At 39.7% G+C, this 27,339-nt stretch overlaps 1 protein-coding gene across 1 annotated transcript in view; it reads right to left on the bottom strand.

The window, feature by feature from the left end:
- The window catches only part of LOC119650231 (hemocytin), a 456,315-nt gene that overhangs the window by 300,712 nt on the left and 128,264 nt on the right, over positions 1-27,339 (bottom strand). Inside the window, exons 6-11 of the mRNA XM_038052810.1 lie at positions 24,438-24,533; positions 24,190-24,381; positions 23,983-24,137; positions 23,781-23,923; positions 23,574-23,725; positions 23,082-23,512 (exon numbers count right to left, since the gene is read on the bottom strand). Coding sequence (XP_037908738.1) covers positions 23,082-23,512; positions 23,574-23,725; positions 23,781-23,923; positions 23,983-24,137; positions 24,190-24,381; positions 24,438-24,533 — 1,169 coding nt within the window. The remainder of the gene's footprint in view (positions 1-23,081; positions 23,513-23,573; positions 23,726-23,780; positions 23,924-23,982; positions 24,138-24,189; positions 24,382-24,437; positions 24,534-27,339) is intronic.

Below are 27,339 nucleotides of genomic sequence, written 5' to 3'. Positions count from 1 at the left end.
ATATTTCCGATTTACTCCGTGCACAAAAGCATAGATATGTACATATACAGTACGTATATTGAATACCGCTTTTTTAATGTACAAATATGTTTACCTGAAGCTTCATTAAATGATATTGATATATAAATGATTAGAAAACTAACAACAAAATGTTTCCTAGCGACCCCTCGTTCATATTAGTTAACTTTGTGGTGTTATTGACGAATGTTATAATGACGTCATACACGTTTTGGAATGCTCGAAATTCACATAAAATGTGAAAGTTTCACCTTCTATAGCTTTGGTTATAATAATGTACTTCCCAATATTATGTGACGCCTTATGCTTGTGGCAAATTTTGTACTTCTAGCATGAAATTAAGGGGACTTTACTTTATCTGTGCAGATATTGCAACGGGACGTATTTTGAGGCCTAGATTTCATTTCGACACCCCACTGTATTTTTTTTTCATATTTTTCGGTTGGATAGGTTCTGCGAACGAGACCTGTTGCACTTTTTGAGGGTCATATTTTGAGCCCGCACTTCCCTGCGTTTAAACCCATATCAAATATGGTGAAAAAAAATTGTACACCCTCCTTCGCATGTATGAGGGAGCCCCCTCTTAAACTCTACCCAAAATGGCACCACTCGCTATATCTAAAGGGATTCACATACAACACGGTCTCATCAAATTTCGTGACAATCGGTCCAGCCATTTTCAAATAAATCGGGTGTGAAAGTTAGACATAGACTCGATCCTAAAAAAGATTTTGTTTCACACAAAAGCTTAAAACGGCAGTGCAGCTGAATGTTCAAATTACTATCTAATTCGGTTGTTGCCTTGGCTACTCTGAACCATACCTAAAATGTCAATATCAAAAAAAGGAAAATATTTCGGCATACCTTCCTACTTAAAGCACCCACTTCATAACAAGTCGGGAAATCAGAAGTGGATGCGTAAAAGCGTGAAAAGTTTTGGGGAACTTTCGATGTGCGTTCCAAGTGGATTTCCAAATTCAAAGATATATGTACCTAATGAAGACGTCCTAAATAAACACACATTCTATCAAGAAGACAATACACAGGCGGAGAAAATCCATCTGCAAAGGGGCTCGGAATATCATCGTGTATCGGTGTAGTAGAGACAGGTAAGTGGCACGTGACCCATGTGCGCAATGTGTTGTTGTATTGATGGCGCTTAGACGGTTTTCTTGTGTGTGTTTCGCCATCCCATCACATTTTGAAGTGATTCCATTTGAAACGTTGTTGAAGCTAGTGCCGCCGTTTTGTGTTGAATTTAAGGGACCTCTCCATACATGCAAAAGGGGGAAGCAAACATTTTTGACATGAATAACGTCTTTAAAATTACCTCCATAGGGACGCAATCCAAAGAAGGAATGATAACAAAATCGTTTCGTGTTGTAGCTATATATCTATCATCCCACCCAAAATTCAATTATACCACTGGATAGCTAAAGAACCAAAGAATTCTTTACGATAGGTAAGCACTGTGACACGAGTCCCGGGGAGGAGACAGCCCGGCCATTTTGATGCATGTCGAGATTTTCATTTAGTATAACTTTCGATTCGGTGAAGCTACGACGTTCATTTAAGTTTTAATGGTCAGCTCTTATCAAAGTCTATCTATTATATATCTATTATTATTAGTAATAATTTGTAACTGTGAATATAATATGTGTTAAAATAAAGAAAATATTAAAAAAAATATAATGTCGGCCTATTCGCGTCAAAAAGCCAATTCAAAATACAAGAATCGTATACGGTTGGAAAGGGCATCTCAACAGCAATCGAATGGTACCAATAAAACACTATATGATCGAATCAAGCAGTGCCGGCAACGGAAAATAATGAATGCGGCCGAAAGAATCAACGACGGTGACGGTACATTTGCAGCTGGAACGGCTGAAATTATGCAGATATGATTATGATGAAAATGCTTCTATTTCGACAACGGACTGTGTAGACGTCGACTGCGTACGATCGTCGTTTATGAAGACGCATTGGGCAGCAGCTAGTGCACGTTTCACTACGATGTTTATCAACAATCCATTTGGACACAAGTGTGATATGTGTGATTGTCTATGATTTCTGCGCTCATTGAAGCCAAACCAATGAAAAACATTTACCACTGCTTAATAATGCTTTCGCTGAAGAACCAGTGGCTGACTGACAAAATTACAGTAAACTGGAATACATTCCAAGCCAACACAATAACTAGTTGTGTGACAGCCAACGCCATCGGTGAGGATCCGATCGAGCATCTACAGTGCGACAGAAGTGCACGGGAGTCGGATGTTCTGCTTGCAAAGCAGCGAACTATGCTTTGGAATGAAGAACATTGTCTTGACATTGCTCCGGGCCAGCATTCAACACCACTGAACATTATTTACGACGTGTATGTCGAAGAATTATCGTTTCCTTTGATATACTACGGTACTGTCAGGCAGTTCAACCCAGGTGTGCGCGTTACCCCATTCATGATTGCAACAAGTGAGATAAGAAGAAGCGATCGCCGCGGTGTCACACCCGAGGACATTTTGTATATGGCCATGAAAATTATGCAGCTGCGTGTTGTCGAAGGTATATATAGTATGTTTTGATGCATACCACAGACTGTCAATATAACTCGCAAAATGCTGGAAGGTCGCTCGTTCGTCGATGAGTGTGTCGATAAAAACCTTGCATTCTTGAAATCACTACCAAATTCTGTGCAGTATTGGGTGAATCGCAGAAAGGATCTTTTTGCGATAATACGCCAGCTGGGCAAGCCTTCGATGTTCCTTACGATGAGTGGTAACGAAATACATTGGCCAAATCTTCTCAAGATACTGCATAAGTTGAGTGATGCGTTCACTGATGTCAGCATAACCGATCCACTAGCAGACTTAATTCGGTCCATGCGCAGTCACTTAGTCAATGAAGATCCTGTTACCTGTTATATCTATTTCAATAAACTGGTAGACTGTGTGATGGCGTTGCTGTAAGCCAAGGGTAAGATGAATCCCTTTGGTAAGTATTGTGTCGTAGACTTCTTTCAACGAATTGAATTTCAACACCACGGTAGTCTGCATGCACACATTCTTCTGTGGCTCGATTGTGATAATCGCGAGCCTGTGTCCGAAAGTATGCCTACTACCATTCAACTGGTCACCGATCTATGCTCCTTTAGTCGTGACTTGCCGGGTGATCAGTACAATAATCAAATTCACCGTCATACATTTACTTGCATCAAACGAGGTGAAACAACATGCGGCTTCAATATACCCTACTGGCCGATTAGCGAAACACGTGTGCTATTACCAATGTCAAAAGACGACACTCGTCGTAGCGGTTTTCAATCAAAGGCAGCTAAACTGGGTAAGATAATAGAGGAAAAACATTATGACACACTTGAGGAGTTCTATATCGATAAAGACAAAGTATTTGCACATCATTCGATCAATCTTACGTCGGCCAACGTTAATGTTTGAACGGGACTTTACAGAGATTTATACCAACACTTCCAATCCATGGATCGCACAAACATTGGGCTTTAATACCGATTTGCAGTTCATGCTTGAAGAGTACAGCTATGCTGTGTACGTAGTTGAGTACGTTAATAAGTCAAATCGAGCCATTAGCAATCTATAATACATCGTGAGCTAATGAAGTTATACGATAAACACCCGGAGAAAGAATACCTTCAGTTGTTGAAACTACTCAGCCTGAAGTTACTCAACACGGTCGAGATATCATCACAGGAGGCTGCCTGGTTCTTTCTTCGCCAAAAAATGAGTGTAGCCAGCGTTGACGTTGTTTACATTCCTACTGTTTGGCCACACGAGAGACAGATGGCTCGAAAGCGTATGAGAGTACGTATGAGAGAACGGTTAAACGAGAATAGCATTGATATATGGACCAAAACAATAAATAAGAGTTAGAGGCGATATGTTTGGCTGACTTTGTCGCTTGGTGTACGGTTGTTGGTAACAGAAAAAGAAACAATAAAAATAAAACTAGGTAGCTTGCTCCTACTACAATATATTTTAATAGTTAGTAAATACGTATTTCGAGAGCTACTTACTCTCCTCCTCAGTACTTAAACGAAATACGTATTTACTAACTATTAAAATATATTGTAGTAGGAGCAAGCTACCTAGTTTTATTTTTATTTAGAAGAACTACAAGCATCGGAACCACAACTATTTTTAGAAAAAGAAACGTCAAGGCAACGACGACAACGAAGAGTGCAGTGAAGATGAGAGTGACGAGGATGGTAATGGACATTCAGTCACATATCGTAAACGAGATCGTTGTAGGGTTATACGGTATAGATCGTACGAGACCGATATATACCATCTCGCTGCGAGCCAGTCGAAATACTTGATCGTAACGCATTTATGGAGACTTAGGATGCCAAAGACGCTGAGATAATGGAGAAACGTAAACAATACGAATCGAATATTGACATCGAACGTGTCGTTGAGGAACTGCGGTGAATGTGTAAAGAGTTTGATAATGAAGATCCATTGGGTGCTCGTAATCAGCGCGAGGAGTTTGTGATGACTGTAATACAAGGCGGCGTAGAGAACGAATATAATACCCAAACCTGATTTCTGTTGCATGATGCGTAGTACGAAGTCCGGTCAACGAGAGATACTTCTAGAAGCAGTACATCGCTTACACACACATCCAACTCGGAACCGATCCAAGTTTTCTTCACCGGCCCTGCCCGTAGCGGTAAGACCTGAAACTCGCATTGGAAATATACAATCCCTTCACAGTGCAACGCAACTTTTTGAACAACGCGTTCGTGGCCTGTGCTTCTACCGGCAAAGCCGCCGTCAATATCCAAGGCGTAACTGTGCATTCTAGTTTCAAAATTACACAATCGCGTCGGCCTGGCACAATGCCACGAGAGATCCTGCAAAATTACAGAAATATGTTTGTGGGTGTAAAATGCGTGATAATTGATGAGGTTAGCATGATCGGTTCAGATGTCTTACACAAAATTAACTTACGTCTACAGGAGATCACTGGCACGCATAGTCAACCATTTGGCAACATGAATATTGTCTCCTGCGGTGACTTTCACCAATTATCGCCAGTTAATGCTACACCCGTTTATCGGGCCCCACTCAACATAATAGGTAGTGCCGTGGCAATTATTAAACTACTGTAGATTACAGCAAGTAATGCGGCAAAGTGAAGTTACGTTCTCTGCTATACTTACTAAAGTCGGTAACGAAGAGCGACTCGACGTTGAAGAAATTAAGTGCATTGAGTCGCGATTCAGAACTCAAGAGTGGTGCGATACGAACTTGATCTTCGTTATGCGTTTGTATCATAAAAATCACAGTGTGGGCTCATACAACAGCAGTGCTATAAATACATAGTATACAATGTCACCGAAGACACTTTGATCGGTTACAAGAATCAGACGACGGAAGCTGCTACAACCCGGCAAAAGCTTCACAAAATGAGTGTCGTCGAGTTGGGTGAACTGCCTTATAAGATCCCGCTTGCGGTGGGCTATCCTTACATGATTACAACTAACATTGACGTTGAAGATGGCATAGTGAATGGAGCGATTGGTGTTTTAAAGAATATAGAACTGATCACTGAAGACGAGCATTATGCAGAGTTAGAAGCACAAAACGAACCGTCAACGTCTGTGTTCACACATAAACAGCGACTCAGACTATGGATTGAATTCCCGGTCGAGATGATAGGTCAGCGATGTCGACTCAAAGCTAAATCACATCACAGGAGGCACGTTCGATCAAGTTGTACACCAATATGATAAATCGCAACAAAACCAACTATTTTATGTGGTTTTAAGTCTCGTCACATCGTTAGATGGCCCTTATATGATCAATGCCCAAAACGATTTCAAGTTTTATCACGGATTTGGTCAGGCTTCTCCTACAGTTAGGGAGGTACGAGATGAATACCAGAGATTGGCGCAATATCCGTTGCCGACACTAGCCGCGGAAGTAAGAAAATTTTGTGATAGTGTTCCTGATCAGCGTTGTCTAATTATCACCGCCATTAATGCACAAAGCTTGGTCGCGCACTCAGAAGACATTTCTAACGATTTCATCATCAAACGATCTCATTATTTGGCAATCAGCGAGACTTGGATGGAAGATTCCATGCCAGTGAATGTGCTTGACTTTGATCTGAAATCACATTGTAATACCGCTAAGCGCCTACAAATTACAAGCACATGGTGGTGGTATCATCATCAAGTCGCAAAGCTGGTGGTGTCGCCATATATCACAACATCAATAGCCTCAGTGATTGTAATCGACTTAACATTGACATTTCGGAAATTAATTTGGGAATGAAAGACGCAAAGGTTGGTTGGACCTGGTGCAAAGGTCTGTCTAATAAACATAAAAATCAATGACATCTTCAAATTCATACTGGAGTGTGTGTACAGAAGACATTTGTGGAAGTCCTTAGTGAAATTCGCTACAGGATGAAACCCGAGGACAACGGATCAGAGGTTTCCTCCATACGGAAAACGAGGAGTGGCGGAGTCCTCGTCGAACTGGGCTCGAACACGAGTAGCAAGAGTACGTTCTGCGAAGCGGTCAAGGGGTTACTGGTGGAGAGGGTTCTTGTTTCCAGCTTAGAGCCCATGTGCTCTCTAGAAATCCGGAATCTCGACTGCCTCACAGAAAAGGTCGAAGTGGAGGAGGCGATAAAGGGTGAATGTCCAAAAGTGACCAATGACCGGATAGGTATCACATCTCGGGCGATATGCGAGGAAACTCCTTAGCAGCGGGAGAATTGAAATTGGATGGTTAGTATAAAGGGTACGAATGCGGATAGTCCCCACCAAGTGCTACAGGTGTCTGGAATATGAACACACGTCAGCAGCTTGCAAGCGTCCGGACAGGAGTACAGCATGCCGGAGATATGGCCAAATACGTCATCAAGCGAAGAACTGCAATGAAAGCGAGAGTTGTGTTCTCTGCAGGGACCGTGGCGCGTCTGGTGAGAGCGTCGCGCACATTGCCGGCTCGGGGCGGTGTCCAACTTTCAGGGCGGAATTGGAAAGGGCTAGGATGCGAATGGCATGATCCGCATTTTACAAATTAACATGCACTGGAATGCAACCGTTCACCATTAGTTAGCACAGCTTGCTGCGGAAGTAAATGCTGATCTAGTGCTAATTAGCGAGCAATATTGAAACAGGGACCCGTTCTCATGGCATCTCGACTTATCGAGTACCGCTGCCATCTAGATTCGGGAAGACGTTCGATTTCTTGCTCTTGCCGAAGGCCAAGGGAACGGGCTTGTCTGGACCGGTGTTTAGGGATAACGTTTTTTAGCATTTACCTGAGACCGAACGAGACGATGCCGGACATTCGGCGCCAGCTTGATGCTCTGGAGGACGCCATTTCGAGCGATATATTTTGTTCGGCCATATATGCACTTTTATCTACGTACGATTGGAAAAACGTGCATAGAGAGTTGCTCACATAAGATGAACACAAAACCTTTACATATACCTCAAGTGCCGACCTTCCGCTATTCCTACCTGTTTCTTCATCCTTGTTGTAAGCACGAAAGGGTGAAGTTTGATTATTTGTGCTAGACAATAAAATAGAAACGAAATGTGCGTTGATTTTGCATTAAAAAGGTGAAAATTAAATGCAGATGGTGTATAATTGCCAATTTTCATTAAAACAAATAGTTTTAAATTTAAATTAAGGCATTTCATCACACAAATTATGTAAAATCGGTCATGCTAAAAATTGTACTGAATCAGAAAGAGAAGTAATAAAAAGATTATGAATAAAAGGCCAAACTGTGCAGGAAATTGCAAATTCATTGGGATGCTCGAAGAAGATGTACACTGCTCTCCACGTCGTATTAAAAGCAGTAAGAAATAGAAAACGACGAACGAACGAATAAGCGGTTAATCCGTTACATCATAACGAATCTAATTTCGTCATTCATTGACCTAAAAAATGATGATTCATAACTACATATACATACTTTATATATTTACATGTATTTAATACATAGTTAACGGTGGGTGCATATAAAAGTAATTCAATTCAAACAATCGATTGGCTGATTTCTTCTCAATGGGGCATTATATTGTAGCGTTATTATCTTCATCATTATTCTCACCGTCGTCCTCATTTATTGCATAGCGAACGTCTTCTAAAATTTGATGTTCATTAAGACTATTAGCTAGTAATGGATCGTCGTCGATCTGTACCCAGTAGCTGCGAACCATCAATTTTCTAATAGTATCAGAATTAGATTATATTTCTGGTAATCCATTTTGAATAATTTGGATTTTATACATCATATTCTTGTCCTGGCCTATCAGCCAACTTATAGAAATATCCCCTGCCATCCATGATGGTCGGTTTGCCATATAATTGACGGGTAGGTAATTTATCGGTTGAAAACAAGGCAGTAGATACTTATTATTGAAGACTTCAACTTTTTTGACGTTTGATGACAACCAAAAAAAGTTTGCCTTCTTGGCCACGCTTTCGGTCAAAACAGTTATCACCATTTGGCACTAAAAATAAATAATATTTCCGTTTATGTCTTCACATATATCAGTCAGCCTGCTTCCAACATTAGACAGACAAATGGCTGAGTCAGACGGATATCTGTCTCAGACCAAATCTTTTTCTGCATCAGACCAATTACTGTGCCTGTCTCTGACATTAAACATACTTCAGCAGACAAATATCCAAGCCTCCGTCAGACATCCGACAGATATTTTTCTGTACCAGACAAATGTATGTGTCTGTCTTACACATCAGACAAACATTAGTCAAAGAAATGTCAGAGGCTGCCTCAGACACCATCTGTCTGCTGTCTAAGCCACACCCAGACATTTGTCTGAAACAGAAACCGATTGCCTGTAGTATACGTTTGGTAAACATTTGTCTGCCATTGTCACAGAAATTTGTCTGCCTGATGTCTGACGTAGGCTCAGAACTTGGGTGCTTGTCCAAGAATGAGGAGTTCGTTCGGTACCCCATCAAGTGGATGGCTGACTTAGAAGTAGATGATGTATGTAATATTACAAAGGGGATATCACCTTGAAGTGTAATATCATATTACCATCAACGAGCGCGATCAAAACATCACCAAACATTACAACATCATCTGGCATCACCGCATTGCTTACCATTACCGTATCACCTAATATCAGTGCATTATCTTGCATTACCGCATCACATAAAATCGGCGCATTACCTTGCATTACCGCATCATCTAATATCAGCGCATTACCTTGCATTGCCGTACCACCTAATATCATCGCATTACAAAAGTAATGATGATATTACTTCTCTAAAAAGTAATGCTGTGCAATGTAATATTAAGTTACAAAGCATTACCGCTCTTTGTAGCACAAGTAACGGTGGCAGTTGTCTAGTTGGCACTCGACTCTACTGCTGGTGATGCCGATGCCGTCTATCGCTTTTGAATTTATTTCTGTTATCGTCACTTGTTCTCTTGGTTGCTTTGGGTTGGCTTTGCGCTGGTTTTGGGCTGACTTTCGATTAGAAAAATTATTTCAGGTACAAGTAAATACGTGGATGCAGATTCTTTGCTTTAAGCAAAATTGATCCGCAATGTTATCGTTCGGCTGCTGATTGAATTACGTTTCTTATCTAATTTGCAATCCTTGTTTATGCTGCAAATGTATACTCTATCTGTAATTTATATTTGTTCTGTACATTTCTGTTGGAATACGTATGTAATGGTAGAAATAATGATAAGAAAGCGGGTCTAATTGCGTCCGAAAAATTCTTACTTTTATCTAAGTGAGTTAATATCAGCTTGTAACCACTTCGGACACGCTGCTCCCAGGGCAGAGGTGAGGCAGCATCTGGCCTCTGCTCTGGACGAAACCGCAAATCATAAACTTGGTAAATGTTTCTTAAAAACCAATTAATATATATTGTGAGGTACTAAACAATTTTTTTGTGGGAAAGAATTAAACAAATCGGAACTCCAGAAGCTCGCGCTTCGGGTATAAAAATTTTGTGTTCATCTTATCGGAGAAACTTTCTACGCACATTTCTTCATTTGTATATGACTAAAAATCCAGGATATTGCTTCATATTTTTTCCAAACTACAAGATATGCGTACATATTACAGACGTAGATATTATGCTGCTAAACAAATAAACATTGCCCATTACCAAATACTATACTTATAAAATATAAATATATATATAAATTGATCGTACATCTATTTCCGATTTGCTTCGTGCATAAAAATATACATAAGTATATATTCGTCCGTATATCGAATACCGCTTGTACAATATGCAAATATATTTGTCTGAATTAGGTACTACCCCGAATTTTCATTAACATATGCATATAAATACTACATGTCTATCTTGAGTAATTGATATTGACATATAAAAGATTAAAAAACTAAAACGAAATGTTCCCTGCGATTCCCCATTCATATGAGCTTGTAGTGGGTATCGACAAATTGATATCTTATGACGTGTATGAAGTACGTTCTAGAATGCATGAAATTCACACAAAATGTGAAGGTTTCACTTTCTACAACTTTGTTAATAATAGTTGGATTTCCTCCAAACTTCCCACAGTTTGCCTTATTCCCTATTCTATTTCCAAATTTTGTAATTCTAATATGAATATAAGGGGGGCTTCCAGTTGAAATTCTAAAATATGCTAATACATTATTATTAACTTAATTTGTTCAGATATCAGAACGGAATGTATTTTAAGGCCTAGATTTCAGATTTTTTCAGATTTTTTGGCGGGATAATTTCTGAGAACGAGAACAATTACACTTTTGGGGTGTCGTATTTTGAACCCTCATTCCCTTAAGTGAAGGTTTAAGAGTCTATTCGCAACTACGCTAAAGCAGCGAGGTAATGTGTTATAAATAGCTATAACTCCGGACTAAATGCTCCAATCTTTATGAAATTTGGTGAGAATATTCTTGAGATAATGTTCTTAATGAATATGCGATATAATGTCTCATCACAGCTGTACGATAATTAGGCAATCAAAACGGTCATGCAGGACATTTCTCGATACCCTCCAGTAGTTTTGAATTACTTTTTGAACTAAAATCTCTTCTTTGCTATTTCATAATAGTTCCAAAAACCACTTATATAGTTCACATTTTGCTTTCAATAATATACTTTTTATGTTATTTGTTGTTTTAACCAATGGCTCCAAGAATATGCTTCTGCTAATAAATCGCCCATGGAAGGCGTTTCTTTTTATTTGAATAAGCAAGTGACTGTTAACAAATCAACACCCATGCTACCATAGGTAAATGCTAATAATTAAAAAATTTGAATCTTTTCTTTCCGGGTGCCAACAATTTTCTGATAACAAGTATCTAATTCATTCATTGAAATTTGTCCTTGTCAATAATATTCCCTCTTAATAAGTATTCATATTAACTAAATCTCATTAAAATGTCTGAAATATCCTGTTGTAATTTTGGATCTAATGGCAAAAAATTATTCAATGATATGCCACTAGATGAAGTGGAAGGTACATGAAAACCACCCTCAGTTTAATGGTTTCTGAAAGTACAAAGTACCCTTTCTTTTCAAAGACAAAAAGCATTATCTTATTATTATTTGGGGTTTGTTCATAATTTGAAAAACGTCGACTCAATTTTTAACTAAATAATAAAATACATACAACAACAATCATTTAAAAAAAAAAATTAAGTGCATTTTCTTTTTGAAAAGGATTTCTTAAATCAATCTTCTTTACTAAGTTCAAATCTTTTTGTGATCAGAATAAAATAATTAGAGTATAAGGTAGATTAAAAAAATTGAGTGCAACAGGCCAAACTAATTCTGTTGGAACTAGAAATGAATTAAAGGCCTACTTAAAAACATACACTAGAATGCCCTAAATTTTATGAATACAAATGAAATAGAATGGAATATATGCATAAGTTAAGTAACAACACTTAGTGTCATTGTTACACAGTTGTTTCTTTTAGTACTTCCGTACTGTAATAACGAAACAAGGCTATTGTAATATCGAAACAAGACTGAGGTTCCTTCTCGGTCACCTCGTATTTATATTTCCTTATAATATACATATGTTCCTAATCTTCTATGAAAATACATAACACATATGGTTCTTATCTACGTAAAATCCTTCTTATCTACGTAAAATCCAATCCTTTTATTAGTGTCATTCTGAGCAGCGAAGATGCGCAAGTGCATCTTCGTTTATTATTCAACAACAGGACATGTTGTGAAAGAAAACATTTGACCTGAGTCGGGTATGACGAGATATGGAAAGACCGAAATATTTATGAGGGTCATACGGAGGAAAGAAGATGCGCAGATGCATCTTCGTTTACTATTATTTAGGACCAGCATTTATGCTGGTTGTTAAAAGATGCCGACGGTGCGGACGGTTCCATAACTCCTCCCTCCTTAAGATTGAAGTTGTCCTCAACTTTGTCTGTTACTGTCTTTTTTTATGGTTATTTTTACAGATTTTTTATTACAAACAGATTTTACGAGAAGTATTATCATAATGAAGGCGAATACGATTATGGGTAATGATATGGCTACTGATAAGTTAAAATTATTTTCCTTAAATGTTTCCAATTTAGTTATAATATATTTAACAAATTTAATGTCTTATTTTCTAAGTTTTGCATAATTTATGTTCGTCATAGGATACAAAGTGGGTATATAATTGCTAATTGTTGTTCTTAAGATGGAGTACTTACTAATCGAGAAATTACAGTTATTTGATTGTAATAAGAAATTTTTAGACTCTATGTATACAGATTTTGATTCGTTACAAAATGTTTGTAAATACTTATCTTTAATATTTATTAACTTAAATACTTATCTTAACATTTATTAACATCGTATTTGAAATTTGGGTGATTGATTTTTGTGTGCTTTTAAACCAAAACTGGGAATATTGTTAGCATCACCACCAGTATCCCTGTAAATATTGTGATGTTTTCTTAGCTTTTTCTGTCGTTGAGGGTGTGTCTTAGAATTATGTTTATCAACTACATATCTCGAATCTAACTTATTCTTTGGAATATTCTTTTTATATTTGTCGTCAAGAGGAACGTGTTTCCTGTTCTGATTGGACCCAGCAATCCATTTTTCCTTCTTGTTTTGGAGGTTTTTTAGTATCTCAGTTTTGCTTAGCTCAGTTTTTCCAAAGAATACTTTGAAAGGTGTTTCGTTAGTTACAGAGTGCTTATTATTATTATAGTAATACAAGCATTGCTCTATTGGATCCAAAAGTTTTAAGTCAGAATCTTCGTGCTTTTAATAATAATAATAATCGTTGGCGCAACAATCCATATTGGATCAGGGCCTTGAAGTGTGTTAGAGCACTTCATTCAAGACCGTAACGGTACACTACAGTAGACTGTAGGAGGCAATGTGGTCAGCATTGCGCTCGCCCGAGATTATTACCCTGATTTGACTCAGGTACTCATTCACAGCTGAGTCGACTGGTATCCGACGTCAAATCACGATACAAATCCCACTGCCACCAGTGAGATTTGAACCGCGACCTTCCGTACGACAGCCTTGTGTTCTAACCACTCAGCTATCCGGACACTTTGCTTTTGCAAAAATACACGCAGTTGTTCGTTAAGTGTTCTATGAGCTACTTCTATGTCGGAGTTTCCTGTTTTATGGTACGGGGAAGATAAATGATAAGAAATTCCTTTTTTTTCGAACCATTCTTTAGTTTTTATACTAGTGATAGCACCCTCGTTGTCAAAAACTAAGTATTTAGGAGAGCCTATTCTGTTAAATATTGACTGTAACGCGTTGATTATTATGTCACATTGTTTGTTTTCTAGCTGTTGTACTGTAAGAAACTTACTAAATTTATCTATACACGTGAGATATGGGTGTTTATTGTCCCGAAGCCAAATGTCTAGGTGATAGATTGAGATGTTTCATTTTGGGATAAAAATACATTTTGCGTAGTTTATCGTATAGTTTGTTAATCCCTAAATGGTTTCTTTCTTGATGTTCTTTAGCAATGATCTCTAACATATCTGAATGTGAACAATCTTTCAAAACATAACTACAATTCTCAATAGTGAGTTGAGGATGATTTAGTTTCCATTTCTTATATTCATTCTGAAAAGTTGATAATATAGTTTTACTGGGAACTTTAAGTCCTATTCTTCCTACATCTGAAATGTGGTTTTCTAGTATGTGCTGAGCTTCTTTCGCAGTGAAACGTTTGTAGTAAAATACTATCCTTTTGCCACTTAACAAGGTTTTGGTACTGCTATGGATACGTTTTCCATTTTTTATAATAATCTGTAATTTAAAACAGTTTAACGGTTTTTCTGAAATGCTTATGAAATTTGTATTATCTTCCTGAGCTGTATGTTGTGTAGCCATGGAATCTGATTTTTTATGTTCAACGTCTATTGCATTTTATTTGGATTCTTGACAGAGCATCAGCTACGAAATTAGATTTTCCTTTTATGTATCTGATTTCATAATCGTACTCAGCCAATTTCAATTTCCACCTGAAAAGTTTAGGGATATCTTCCTTTATACTTTGTAGAAATGTAAGTGGTTTATGATCTGTTTCGAGTACGGATCTTTGTCCATATAAATAAGGTCGGAAATATTTGACGGCCCAAACTATCGCTAAAAGTTCTTTCTCGATAGTTGCAAGTCGCGTCTCAGTATCGTTAAGTGTTCGTGATGCATAGCAAATGGCTTTATCTCCTTGTGATAAAACGGCTCCTTATGCAAAATTTGAAGCATCTGTTGTCACAGTGAACATTTTATTAAAATCAGGATGTGTTAAAATGGGTTCATTCACAATGTAGTTCTTTAGATAGTATTTTGCGCAGAGCGACTTCATGTTCTTGCAGTGAAGTGCTAAACAGTAAAATATTGTCCATATACACAATACATGTTTAATTAATGTATTCCTGTAAGATTGTGTTCATCAATCTTTGGAAAGTTGCTGGCGAATTTTTTAATTCAAATGGCATTCGGGTGAATTCGAAATGCCCTTCATCAGTCGAAAAGGCCTTCTTATGTCGATCCTTGGGGTCTATTTCGATCTGATGAAATCCCTTCGCGAGATCGATTGTTGTAAAATAGTTAGCATTACCCAATTTTCCTAGAATATCATCAACTTGTGGAATTGGGTATCTGTCTTCGACAGGCACCAAATTGATTTTTCGAAAATCGATAACTAATCGATATGTATCTCCCTTTTTGGGTACCACTAATACGGGCGAATTATATGGAATTGAAGATGGCTGTATAATTCCTTGTGCCAAATCTTCTTTAATTTGTTTTTTAATAAAGTCTTTGGTATGAAAAGGCAATCTATAGTTTCTCTGGTAAATTGGCTCACCAGTTTTCAATTTCAAAGTATGTTTTATTTCATGCGTGCATGTTAACTTCTTATTTGAATCGTATTCCAAATCATGAAATTCATTTTTAATTCTCTCTATTAATTCTACCTCTTCAATAGAGTGAGTATGAGGATCTGGTTGTTGATCTATTTGGGTCTCAATGTTATCAATAGCGTTTGAGAATTCCTGAATGATTTGAGTTGGAATATCAGTCCCAAATGGTATTACATTACCATTGATTTTAAGTTCGGAGCGAGATATATCAATACTGGCTCCTAATGCTACTAAAATATCCATTCCGATTATATCATCAAAATTTTGAAAAGAAATATTGGCTATTTTCCAATTCATAATAGCTTTAACACCAAACTCTTCTGGTGCAAATGTCCTAATTAACTCAGTGCATTCGATTTTTCCATCAAGTGTATGGAGGTAAGCTGGCTCTCTCAATTTTTCCCTACTAGAATATTGTACTTTTGCGGCTGACATAATACTTGTTGATGATCCAGTATCAATCAAGCAACGAAATAAATGACCATTGATAGTTAATTTAAGAATGGGTAAAATTGTTTTTGACAATCCGAGGCAGGTAAATGAAAAATCCTGATTATCGTCATGTATATGTAGTGATGTGTTATTTGAATTAACCGTATTCATAGACCTATCAGTTGGTAATGAATGGTCTACAGGTTGGTTATGATAGTTTCTCGAACTTGAACCTCTATTTCTTGAAGGATTATTATTAATTTGCGAATTGTTACTAAAACGCGAATAATTGTTTCCCATTTGGTACTGTGGCTGTTGGTTTAACCACTGGGGATTCATAGTATAATTAACAGGCGTACCTGAATTGTGATTAAAATTTCTATTGAAATTTTGGGAATTTGGCTTCCCTCTAAATTTATTCTGTCCAAAATGGAGATAGTCTGTTTCATGAAGGATTACTCTAATATCCTCCAAAGTAGCAGGATTTCTTGCTAAGAGAACACTTTTGAGTGGTTCTGGGCACTTATTTATATATATGTTTTTCGCCATGAGATATCTACTTTTAATTATTTTATCTTTTTGGCTTATAACGTATGAACTCTCATTTAAAATTTTTTGGCTTATTAAGCAAAGGCACTTACAAAAGTAATCATATAGTCGGCTTGCTGTTGTGAACGTCGCACTGCATAGTCGTTCCTGTAGCTGCAATTCCGTCTCTGCTGTTTCGAAATGAGTGATGAGCGTCCTTTTCACGTCGTCCCACGAGCTCGGATTATACGTCAATATCGCCTCTCTTGCTCTTCCGGTGTTTCGCAATAATATTGGCTATGTCAACTGCACTTTAAATTCACTATGATTCAAATCACTTTTGATGGCATCTATGGCCCTGATAAATGGATACAAATCCGACTGATTTCCATCGAACGGAGGGATGGATGAAATAAACGATGACAACTTGTTGTAGTCCATCCTTTTTTTTTTTTTATTTGGACTGAATCGAATTCTTTAATTAATTCTTCCAGTTTCTCGATCTTCCCGGTCTCTCGTCATCGCACAAAGACCAAAAAAATCTTTGGAGAAGACTTACGAACGAGATTCTTTTTCGCGGTTTTACTGATCTTGCGTAAAAAATGAATTTTCACTTTATCTTTATAAAACCGCCAACCGACTGCGCCAGTTAAGTAACAACACTTAGTGGCATTGTTACACAGTTGTTTCTTTTAGTACTTCCGTACTGTAATAACGAAACAAGGCTATTGTAATATCGAAACAAGACTGAGGTTCCTTCTCGGTCACCTCGTATTTATATTTCCTTATAATATACATATGTTCCTTATCTTCTATGAAAATACATAACACATATGGTTCTTATCTACGTAAAATCCTTCTTATCTACGTAAAATCCAATCCTTTTATTAGGGTCATTCTGAGCAGCGAAGATGCGCAAATGCATCTTCGTTTATTATTCAACAACAGGACATGTTGTGAAAGAAAACATTTGACCTGAGTCGGGTATGACGAGATATGGAAAGACCGAAATATTTATGAGGGTCATACGGAGGAAAGAAGATGCGCAGATGCATCTTCGTTTATTATTATTTAGGACCAGCATTTATGCTGGTTGTTAAAAGATGCCGACGGTGCGGACGGTTCCATAACTCATATGTCCGAAATAGGGGAGTAAATTTTCTTTCACAGAATATGGTCACGTTGGGTACTTCTCGAAAATGATCTTGTTTCTGATATTGGGTGATGTATAGGGAAGTGAGGACTCAAAATGTCTGCTCCAAATAATGAAACAGGTCTCGTTCTCAGAACCCATTCAACGTAAAAATCTAAAAAAAAATCACAAGCCTCGAAATACATCTCATTGCAGTACCTGCTGATACAAACTTAATAATAGCAGATTGCTATATTCTAGAAATTTACCTGAAAACTTCCCTTCTCCTCGTTCTAGAAGCTCAAAATAACATTAGCTTAAACGATATCATTAGATATAATTCTGAACAGTTTGAGGGCATTTCAACTATTATTAACAAACAACTACTATTATTAATAAAGTTATGAAAGGTCAAAATTTGTGTATTTCACGTGAATTTATTGTGCTTTAAGCCATGAATAAAGTCTTCAAGACATAAACTGAATTCTTATGAACGGCGGAGTTGGAGTTTGAAGACAAACTAAGGAATATTTTAAATTTTTAGCTGTGCACGAACGGAGAAACATGCATACAAAACTTCTCACTTCAGATAAACACAAAGCCCTTATACCCCAAAATGTTTGAGGTTTCCACTTTATGTACGCTTGACAAAACGCGTCGAACCGTAGTACCACATCTAATAAGAAGCGCATTCGGCGTCACTTCAAGGCAGATCTCTTTTATGGTTGACTGTATGGTCGGTGAGTATGTGCATTGTCACATTAGTTTGACGAGAATATGCTCTAAAATTGATTGCGGTATATATTGTACTTGTACCAAAAATTGTCGTTTAGCACCTAGCCCTAGTCCTATTCCCTCGTGATATATTTGTATTGTGCAGCATCCTATACACCGATTTGTGTGCACAATTTGTATTTGAATTATTGGTTTGAATAAACCGTTTATAGTTAATATTGTGGCGCAGCAGTATTCGCGGCATTCAAAATTTATTTCGAACGTTGTGGATGCGAGCGGTTAGATGACGCTACCGGCGCTCTGCACACATTTTAGAACTCGCCACAGGAGTGGAGGGCAGGCGGTGAAAAAGTGCCGTGAGTTGGCGGCAGAGTGACGGAAGAAAAAAAAATTGCGTTTTTCTGCCTCCAGCTTTTACCGCGGTCAGACATGTGTTTTTCTTTGTTATAATAGAAGGTTGTAATATAAAGTTTCTTTGAAAAGCGAGTGTATTCCAATTTGAATTACGAGTTGTTGAAACTTACGTTTAAGTTAAAAAACGTATTTATAAAAGTTTGAAAAGAAGCAAGTCAAACAAACACGAATTATGTGCTAAATTTTGAGGCGTTTATTCTGTGTAACAGCTATTCAAGAGGACGATTACAGGGGCGCTTTTCGAGGACCTTTTAGCTTAGCACTTTACTCGGGTTGGATGTGTGATTGTGGTCGTCTTACAGTTTCCTTTCAAAGTAAAAGCAGCGTGATAGTTTCTAGGAACATCTTGAATCGTAACTAAGTCATGAAACTACATTGGTGACCCCGGAACACGCACCAGCAGGGCGAGAAAGCAATCGCAGACGTCGCTACCAACGCCACCGCAGACACCGAAGCCACTAGCGTAGCCGCTATCACCACCGCGCCACCGCAGCGGTCGCCACCATCAGCATCACAAACGCTTTAGCTGCTACCGTCGCAGCCGACACCAGCATCATTGTCGCAGCCACCGCTATCGTCGCAGGAGCCGAAGACTCCGCCACCATCGCCGCATCCCGCCCGCAAGTGACCGCCCTCGCCGTGCGCGTCCCTCCATTTTGGCGTCGGAACCCAGAGCTTGGAAAAACTGGCAGCTGCGGCCAACACACGCACGCCCGACCACAGCGGCCGTTCAACAGCCGTCGGACGAGGTGGCCGACTTAAGGCGCGAGATAGCCGCCTTAACAGCCAGTGTGGCTGAAATGCGGGCGACGCTGGACGCTCAGCGTTCGGGCGCCAGATCACGAGCTCGCTCGCGGTCTGCTTCTCGAAAAGGGCGATCAGGTAGCAGGTTGTCAGGACAGCCTACGGACTGAGACACTTGCTGGTACCATTGCAGATTCGGCGATAAAGCGACCAGATGTACGCTCCCGTGTAAATTCGTGCCTACCTCAAAAAACTAGGTCCGTGGGGATCCTGTCGATGGCCACCCAGAACGCAACGCCACATCGCCTAACAATTTACGACCCTCTCAGCGGGCGCAGCTATCTCGTAAATACTGATGCGGAGGTTTCAGTTTTTCCCGTACCCCGGCATCATCGGCTTTTTCCGCAACCATTGAACCTGGCGACAGCAAATTCCTCCCGAATTAACACATACGGGTATAGGCAAGTGGACGTGAGTCTTGGCTTGCGTAGGACGTTTTCGTAGCGTTTCATCCTGGCGGATGTCACCTCCCCATACTAGGCGCAGAGTTCTTGTGTCACTATGGGTTGCTGGCGGACTTACAAAACAAGTCTCTTATAGATTCTACGACCAACCTTAATTAAATAATTAAAACGGCGAATGGCTCCCATGTGAGGTTAACAGAAGGCTAAATGCACAAACTGTTGCTGACCGATATCCCATACCACTCATCCACGGCTTTGCGCATCACCTCGCGAATTGCCGCATCTTTTCGACCTTGGACTTAACCAAGGCCTACCATCAAATCCCTGTAGCTCCAGAAGACATTCCAAAGACGGCAATATACACACCCTTTGGACTCTTCGAGTTCACCCGAATGACTTTCGGATTGTGCAATGCGGCGCAAACCTTTCAAAGGTGCATTCACTCAGTCCTGGAAAATCTCGATTTCTGTTTCGTATACTTGGATGATGTTTTGGTCGCTTCTTCCACTGAGTCTGAGCACTTAGCCCATCTCGAGTGCATTTTCCAATGTGTCCTTGAGGCCGGGTTAGTCCTAAACGTTGAGAAATGTAAGTTCCTTCAAACACAGGTGAGATTCCTCGGCCACTCCATTTCCCCTGAAGGAATACAGCCCGACCCAGACAAGGTGCAAGGGATCTCAAGCTTCCCCCGTCCAAAGACAATAAAGGAGTTGAGGAGGTTCTTGGGCATGCTAAACTTCTATAGTCGTTTTTCGCCCAAGGCCGCTCAACACCAGTCCGATTTGAGCACGTACTTGTCTCGCCCAAAACTAAGGACACACGAGAGATCATGTGGTCTGAAGAGACTGTCCGCTCGTTTGACAAATCCTGTCAACAACTGGATGCCGCAACATTTCATCGGCATTTCTTCTGCAAGATGCACCCCAAGCCGTTTTTGTTGATGCCCCTGACACCGGAGTAGGTGCTCCTCTTCACCAAAAAGTGAATCAGGTCTGGCAGCCGTTGAGCTTCTTCTCTAAGCAGTTGAACCCCGCTCAACGGAACTACAGTACCTACGATCGCGAACTGCTGCCGCGTACTTGAGCATCAAATACTTCCGCTTCTCCCTAGAAGGCAGGCCATTCACGGTGATCACGCACCATAAGCCTCTCACGTATGCTTTGAAACAAAATCCCGACAAAGCGTCCTTTCGTCAGCTACGACACCTTCTTCATAAGCGAGTTTACGTCAAACATCCAGCACGTGTCTCGTGTCTCCGAAGTTAACATCCCCACCTCACTCGACTTCTCGGCTATTGCCAAGGCGTAGGAGGATGACGCGGCATGTCAGAGCCTCAAATCCAACCCCAAATACAAATTTCAGGAGTTACCCATCTTCGGCTCGAATCTCTCTCTCTGCTGCGAAGACTCGGAAAAGAGACCTCGGCCATCTTTCGCAAGGAAGTGTTCCACGCGGTTCACGAGTTAGCGCATCCAGGCCCCAAGACAACAAATCGGCTAGTCACCGAGAAATACTTCTGGCCCTCAATGAACAAGGATGTCAACTCCTGGGTTAGAGAGCGCATCACATGCCAGAAGTGTAAAGTCACCAGGCATTTGAGGAAGGAGGTGGGCTCATTCCCCCGCTCTACCAAGCGGTTCCACACAATACACCTCGACAACGTAGGCCCTTTGCGAGACTCGCACGGTTGCAAGTAGTGCCTCACAATCATCGACAAGTTTACGCGGTGGCGGTGGTGAACTTATGTTTAAGTTATAAAACGTATTTATAAAAGTTTGAAAAGAAGTAAGTCAAATAAACACGGGTTGTATGCTAAATTTTGAGGCGTTTATTCTGTGTGACAGCTATTCAAGAGGATGATTACAGGGGCACTTTTCAAGGCACTTTTAGCTTAGCACTTTACTCAGTTTGGATGTGTGATTGTGGACGTCTTACAGTTTCCTTTCAAAGTACAAGCAGCGTGATAGTTTCTAGGAACATCTTGAATCGTAACTAAGTCATGAAACTACAATACTGGAAAGGAAGTACCTTCATTTGAATCGTCTATAAAGCAGTGCAGGCGAAAATCACGACCTCCTGAAACTGATGACCATGAGAGTCTGAAAAGTCCTGTTAAGAGTTAGGAGGAGGAAAAGGCAAGTTCCTCAAATTATAAGCCGAAACATAGCGAGAAAGAATTCGAAATTGGGCATTGGCCGGTATACAACTTGATAACAGGCAATCCACCAGCCCATTGTCAGCGCGTTGCAACTTCTCCCATCATTGAATAAAGCTAGACCGCAATTGCTAACTGTAAGTACTTAGTTACCAATTTTAAGCTAGGTGGTGATACCGATAACCATTTAAGATGTCATTACCTATTTTTTCCATGCTTAGCTGTCATATCCAAATGTGCATGCTCTGCCATCCAAACACCTGCTACATCTAAAACTGGCACTGAAATTGCATCTTTCAAAGAAGATGACTGAATAGAAAAACGGACAATGATGGATACGGGTTATTATGTCCAAATGTGTCATGATGTCATTGAAGGTTGGGGCGTGGTTGATGTTGCGGCATATCATTGTCGCAAAGTCAATTTTTACAGTAGAGTTGGTGTGTTTGTTTTTAACAGGGTAAAGGTAGACCAAGAGCAAATAGATGAGTGGAAATCGAAGTCAACTTGTCGTTTTTGATAGCGGGGCCTGCACGTTTGGTTCGAGTTTCCCATTTGTTTTCGTCGTAGGCTTGGCCCAGGCGAGAGTTTTTCCGTCTAGGGTTTCGAGCTATAGTCGGGTCGCTGTCTATTATTTTGGCAGTATCACTGTTTTAGATGTGATTATAGCAAGTTATACCACTTGCCTGTCTGCTGGTTGAGGCAGACGCGAATAATCAGACATAAGTTAATAGTAGTGTATTCAATATGGATATCTTGCAAATACATCAAGCAATATTTAGTCTCGCTGCTGTGAGCTTATCATTTGCATATCATTAAGTGTGATGACAGTGAAACTGAAGCATAATCTGTGTGGATGCCCTATACTTGCCCAAGGAGAGAACACGAAACACGCAGGCATTGGATGTATTCAAATAAGTTCGTGCAATTTTTAAAAAGAAATTACATTACCATATCTATTATATTGGATATAACAATTGACTTAAATGCCAGGTGCGTAGTTATGTACAGGTGTTATGAGAATATTTTATTTTTTTGTTTACTTACGGCTAAACATTCCTGCAGCTGCTCGGTTCCTAAAAGCTTAGTGCAAAATTTCGCAGCTTCAATTTCTTCATCAGATGTACACTCTTTTTCTTTTCGAAACTCTTCTAAACTCTCCATAGTACATTTATCTCTGTCATCAACTATCTTCCAGGAGTCGATAAATGTTTTAATTGTGGATGCAGTCGACCCATCTCGTGACATGAAATCATTGTGTGAACTCATATCTAGCGTACCACACAATCCAGATGTGCGATTCCAAAGGCCTGCATTCGCTTCGATTGATATATAATGCTTTCCGTCCCACAAAATTACCAACCCAACAGCTTCTAGATCGATTTTCAATTGTTGTCCCACGTGAATTACTTTAATTCCAATTAATTGAACAGGAATTGGAAGACGCTTTTTTGGAGTAGACAGCACGATGACGTCATCTAACATATGAATAGTACTTAGTGAACATTGTGATTTCGATTGGAAATTTATATATAGTACTTTTAGTTGTTAGCGTATACAAAGTATCTTGAAAATAAATTTCCAGAGAGACGGCACAGTCTGTTTCGGCAGATGGGCAAGTTTTATAAACGATACTGAACTCTTCATCAACGTGATCTCTCACCAATACGTGGCTGCAGTATATTGGAAATCTGTGGAGAAATTCTATGCAATAAATGTGAAACTTTGTATATCCTTTCCCTTTACTTAAATAGAAGTCCATCGAACGTCTTTACATGGTTTCCACCCCAAGTGAAGCAGATTCCAGGAGATGGTACTCGTTTTTCTTTGGGCGAGTTATATAAGATATGCACATTGGGAATTCCAGATGAAGTTGAGTAGTCAAAATGCTATAGTAAATCTCTCATCAGAAATCGTTATCAGAAATAACTGAAAAGTTTGTATTTACCGTTTTCACCCCAGGTATATTTTTCCTTTTGTTTATTATCTTCTTGATGGTGGCTTCCCATGAACTTATATCCTGCGGTTGGCTATCTATCTTGTATTTATGCTCCTGCTTTTTATCGTATTTTCCACCTACTCCAATTATTTGCACATTTTCACCTAGATTAGTCATTAATTTATCTATTAACAATAATTCGGTTCGGAAGCTCACCATAGACACATTGTGGAATATTTCGTGGTTCAAAATACCCTTTCGAGAATTTACAGGTATACAACGTTGCTGGTGGGAATTCAAAATCAATATTTGAAGGGCAATAAAGCTGGCAAGTTAAAACAAAATTATCTCCATGGCAGTTGTAACCTCCATTAAAGAGCATTTTTTTCGGCGAGCATCGATCCACACCTGAAATTAATTAAAATGTGAAGATTTGATGCAGATACTTAAATGAAGCAACTTACTATACTGGCACTGAGGACCTTTGAAGTCATTTATGCATTCACAGACATTGTGTCCCAAACAATTGCCACCATTTTCGCATGGCGGTTCACACGTAGCTGCGATAAATAATTGATATAAGGTTCAGATAAAGGTAAATACTATATATGCACCCCCATCTTTAAGGGGCCATTTGATATCTTTTCTTAAAAAAATCGACTTTTTTGAAAACAGCTCCGTCTTATAGTTTATATCTGCAGAAATAATATTATATATATCTGCGAACTCAGCAAATAAGTGTGTGACACTTATTTGGAGAGGGCGCGTATATTCTTCTTTTCCTTCAGTTTTTGTCCCGTTCACAAGCGGGGTCGTCTCTTCGTGATCAGCCGCGCCATTTGGCCCTATGAAATGCTTGATCTGAATGCCTTGCCTTTTAAATCTCCATCCGGCGAATTTCCATAACAAGAACCAAGAGGAGTGATTAGAGGGCGCTTCCTTGATAAACACCAACAGAGACACGAAGCGGTTTTGATACACCAGCGACATTTCGAACTTTACTTTTTGGATCGTGGTAAGGCAACTGAACCCAGCGACTGAGTTCTTCTGGCACTAGGTGTTGTCTTAGAGAATTCCAGATGAGTTCGTGTGGCACACGGTCAAACGCTTTCTCTAGATCCAGAAATGCAATATAAAGAGGGCGATGCTTCTCACCGTTTTTCTCCATGAGTAACCGCGCAGTGTGTATTGTATCAGTAGTTCCGCAGTTTTTGACAAATCCGGCTTGATTCACGATTTCGTGAATACGGTTGTCAAGAATACGTTAAAAAATCATAATGAAATGGGATAGCAGTCGGATCGGACGGTAATTTGAACATTGTGTTGGACTACCTTTCATTTTCCATATTGGAACAGTGGTACCTTCTTGCCAGTCAAATTATCTTCTACCTTCCTGAATAACCCGATTAAAGTATTAACTGAGCCACAGTCTTGGTCTCAGCTTTTCTCTTTCCAGAGTTCAGATGCGATGTCGTCAGGTCCTGTGGCTTTCCCCGATTTCATTCGTTTTATCGTCTCCTCAATTTCAGTTGCGCTGGCAGGTGGGACTGCTCCAAATGTCGGCACTGATTGTGGAAGTGGAGCATAAGCAAATTCTTCAGTTCAAATCTGCTCGAAGTATTCTCGCCATCTATCCGTTGGTATGCAAAGTACCGTTCTTGTCATTAATGCAACATAGGTCGTCGATATCCTGTATACGTTCGTGTCAGTTTTTGGCAAGTCGATACAGATCTCTCTCGCCATCCCGAATGTCTAGTTTATTGTAAAGATTTTTGTAATTGTTCGCTCGGGTGACAATGATCGCTTTCTTTGCTTCCCGGTTGGCATTCTGATCAATTTGCCAATTAGAAGGCGTTTTATCGTCCAGAAACTTGTCGTAGAGGCGTTTATTTTCATGGACTTTCATTTAAGTATTTCGGTTGATGTACCGCTTAGCTCGCTTGGTGAATCCCAAGGTAGCAGAGGCCGCTTTGTGAATCGTGTCTTTCATTTCGTTCCACGATTCTTCCACATTCGTAATGGTTGCTAATCGCGTAAGGGAGTGTAAGTGACATCATTTCAACTCACGAAATCGTCACCATTTAATGCGCCGAGGGTCAATGCGTTCCTCGCGCTGTTTTCGCGGTGACTTAATTCGCAGGTCGGCAATCAACGTCTCATAGGGAACGGCTTTGCAATCGGCGACGGTGGTGAAATGTCGGCGTCTTATGAGAATATAGTCGATTTGCGTTTTACTTACACGCGTTTTATTTAAAATGCAGAAGATAAGACAATCGTTTGGTGAACCATGAATTCATGTGTCTCAGCAAAATCGATTATACGCTCGCTACCCTCATTGGGTGCTCCAAACACCTTTCCTTCATGGCACCTGTTACCGTCTGCCTTTTCACCCACATGACCATTAAGGTCGCCGGCAATGATGATATAGGAGGCAGCAGGCACATGACAAATCGTTAAATCGAGAAGTTCCGAGAAGGCATCTTTCTCGGTATCAGGTCGACCTGTCTGTGGTGCGGACGCAGTGAAGAAATGAATAGTGCGATCGAGTGATATAATGGTGAGCTTCATCAGTCGATTATCAAATCGTCCGACTTCTTTAATTTCATCACGGAAACCCTCTGAGATGGCAATACCAACATCATATTGAGTATGTGGGCTACCAAAATAGAGAAGTTTGTGGCCATGTTTACCGCGTTCGCGTTCAATGTCGCAGTTTTGGCCCGAGACCATCGGGTTTCTTGCAGAGCACAGATATCAACGCGCCTTTTACGAAGAACTCTTGCGAGTTCCTCGGTCTTTCTAGTTAAGGTGCCGGCATTTAGCGTGCAGACACGCATTTTTTTGCTTTTGCTCGGACTAACTTACGTCTTGACGCTGTCCATGCGTCAAGAACCCTTGCCTATTTCTCAACGGGGCCGGGGTCCATCCTGCTTCGTCGACTGAGGTGGATGCCCTGGCATTTTTCCGAGGTTTCTTACTCGATGCTTATTTCTAACCACATTAGATGCATTTTCTTATTCGGCTTGTCGCGGGACCTGCCACCAAGAGATATCAGGTAGGATTTAGCATAGTGGAATAACTCCTATTATACTTTACTCATCTTTTTCCCTGATCTCAGCATTTTATTTTTGTTCTACTGAGGATAGTGCTAAGTACGATGCCTCAAACCTTCCTCCTTTACCTGGGCTTTGGATCAGTATACTATGTTAATAGCATGGCGCGTATATTATTAACTTCTAAATACTTGTTTTTAAACCCGCTTTTTCTCTGGAAACTATGTCTTTTAGATGTATGTACATTTGAAAGACACAAATGTTTTGCTCATCCTAAACAAACCAACATTGCCTATTATCGCACACAGATGCG

This window comes from Hermetia illucens, chromosome 2, assembly GCF_905115235.1.
Source record: "Hermetia illucens chromosome 2, iHerIll2.2.curated.20191125, whole genome shotgun sequence".
NCBI classification, from domain to species: Eukaryota; Metazoa; Arthropoda; class Insecta; order Diptera; family Stratiomyidae; genus Hermetia; species Hermetia illucens.
This window is presented reverse-complemented; position numbering and strand designations above follow the sequence as displayed.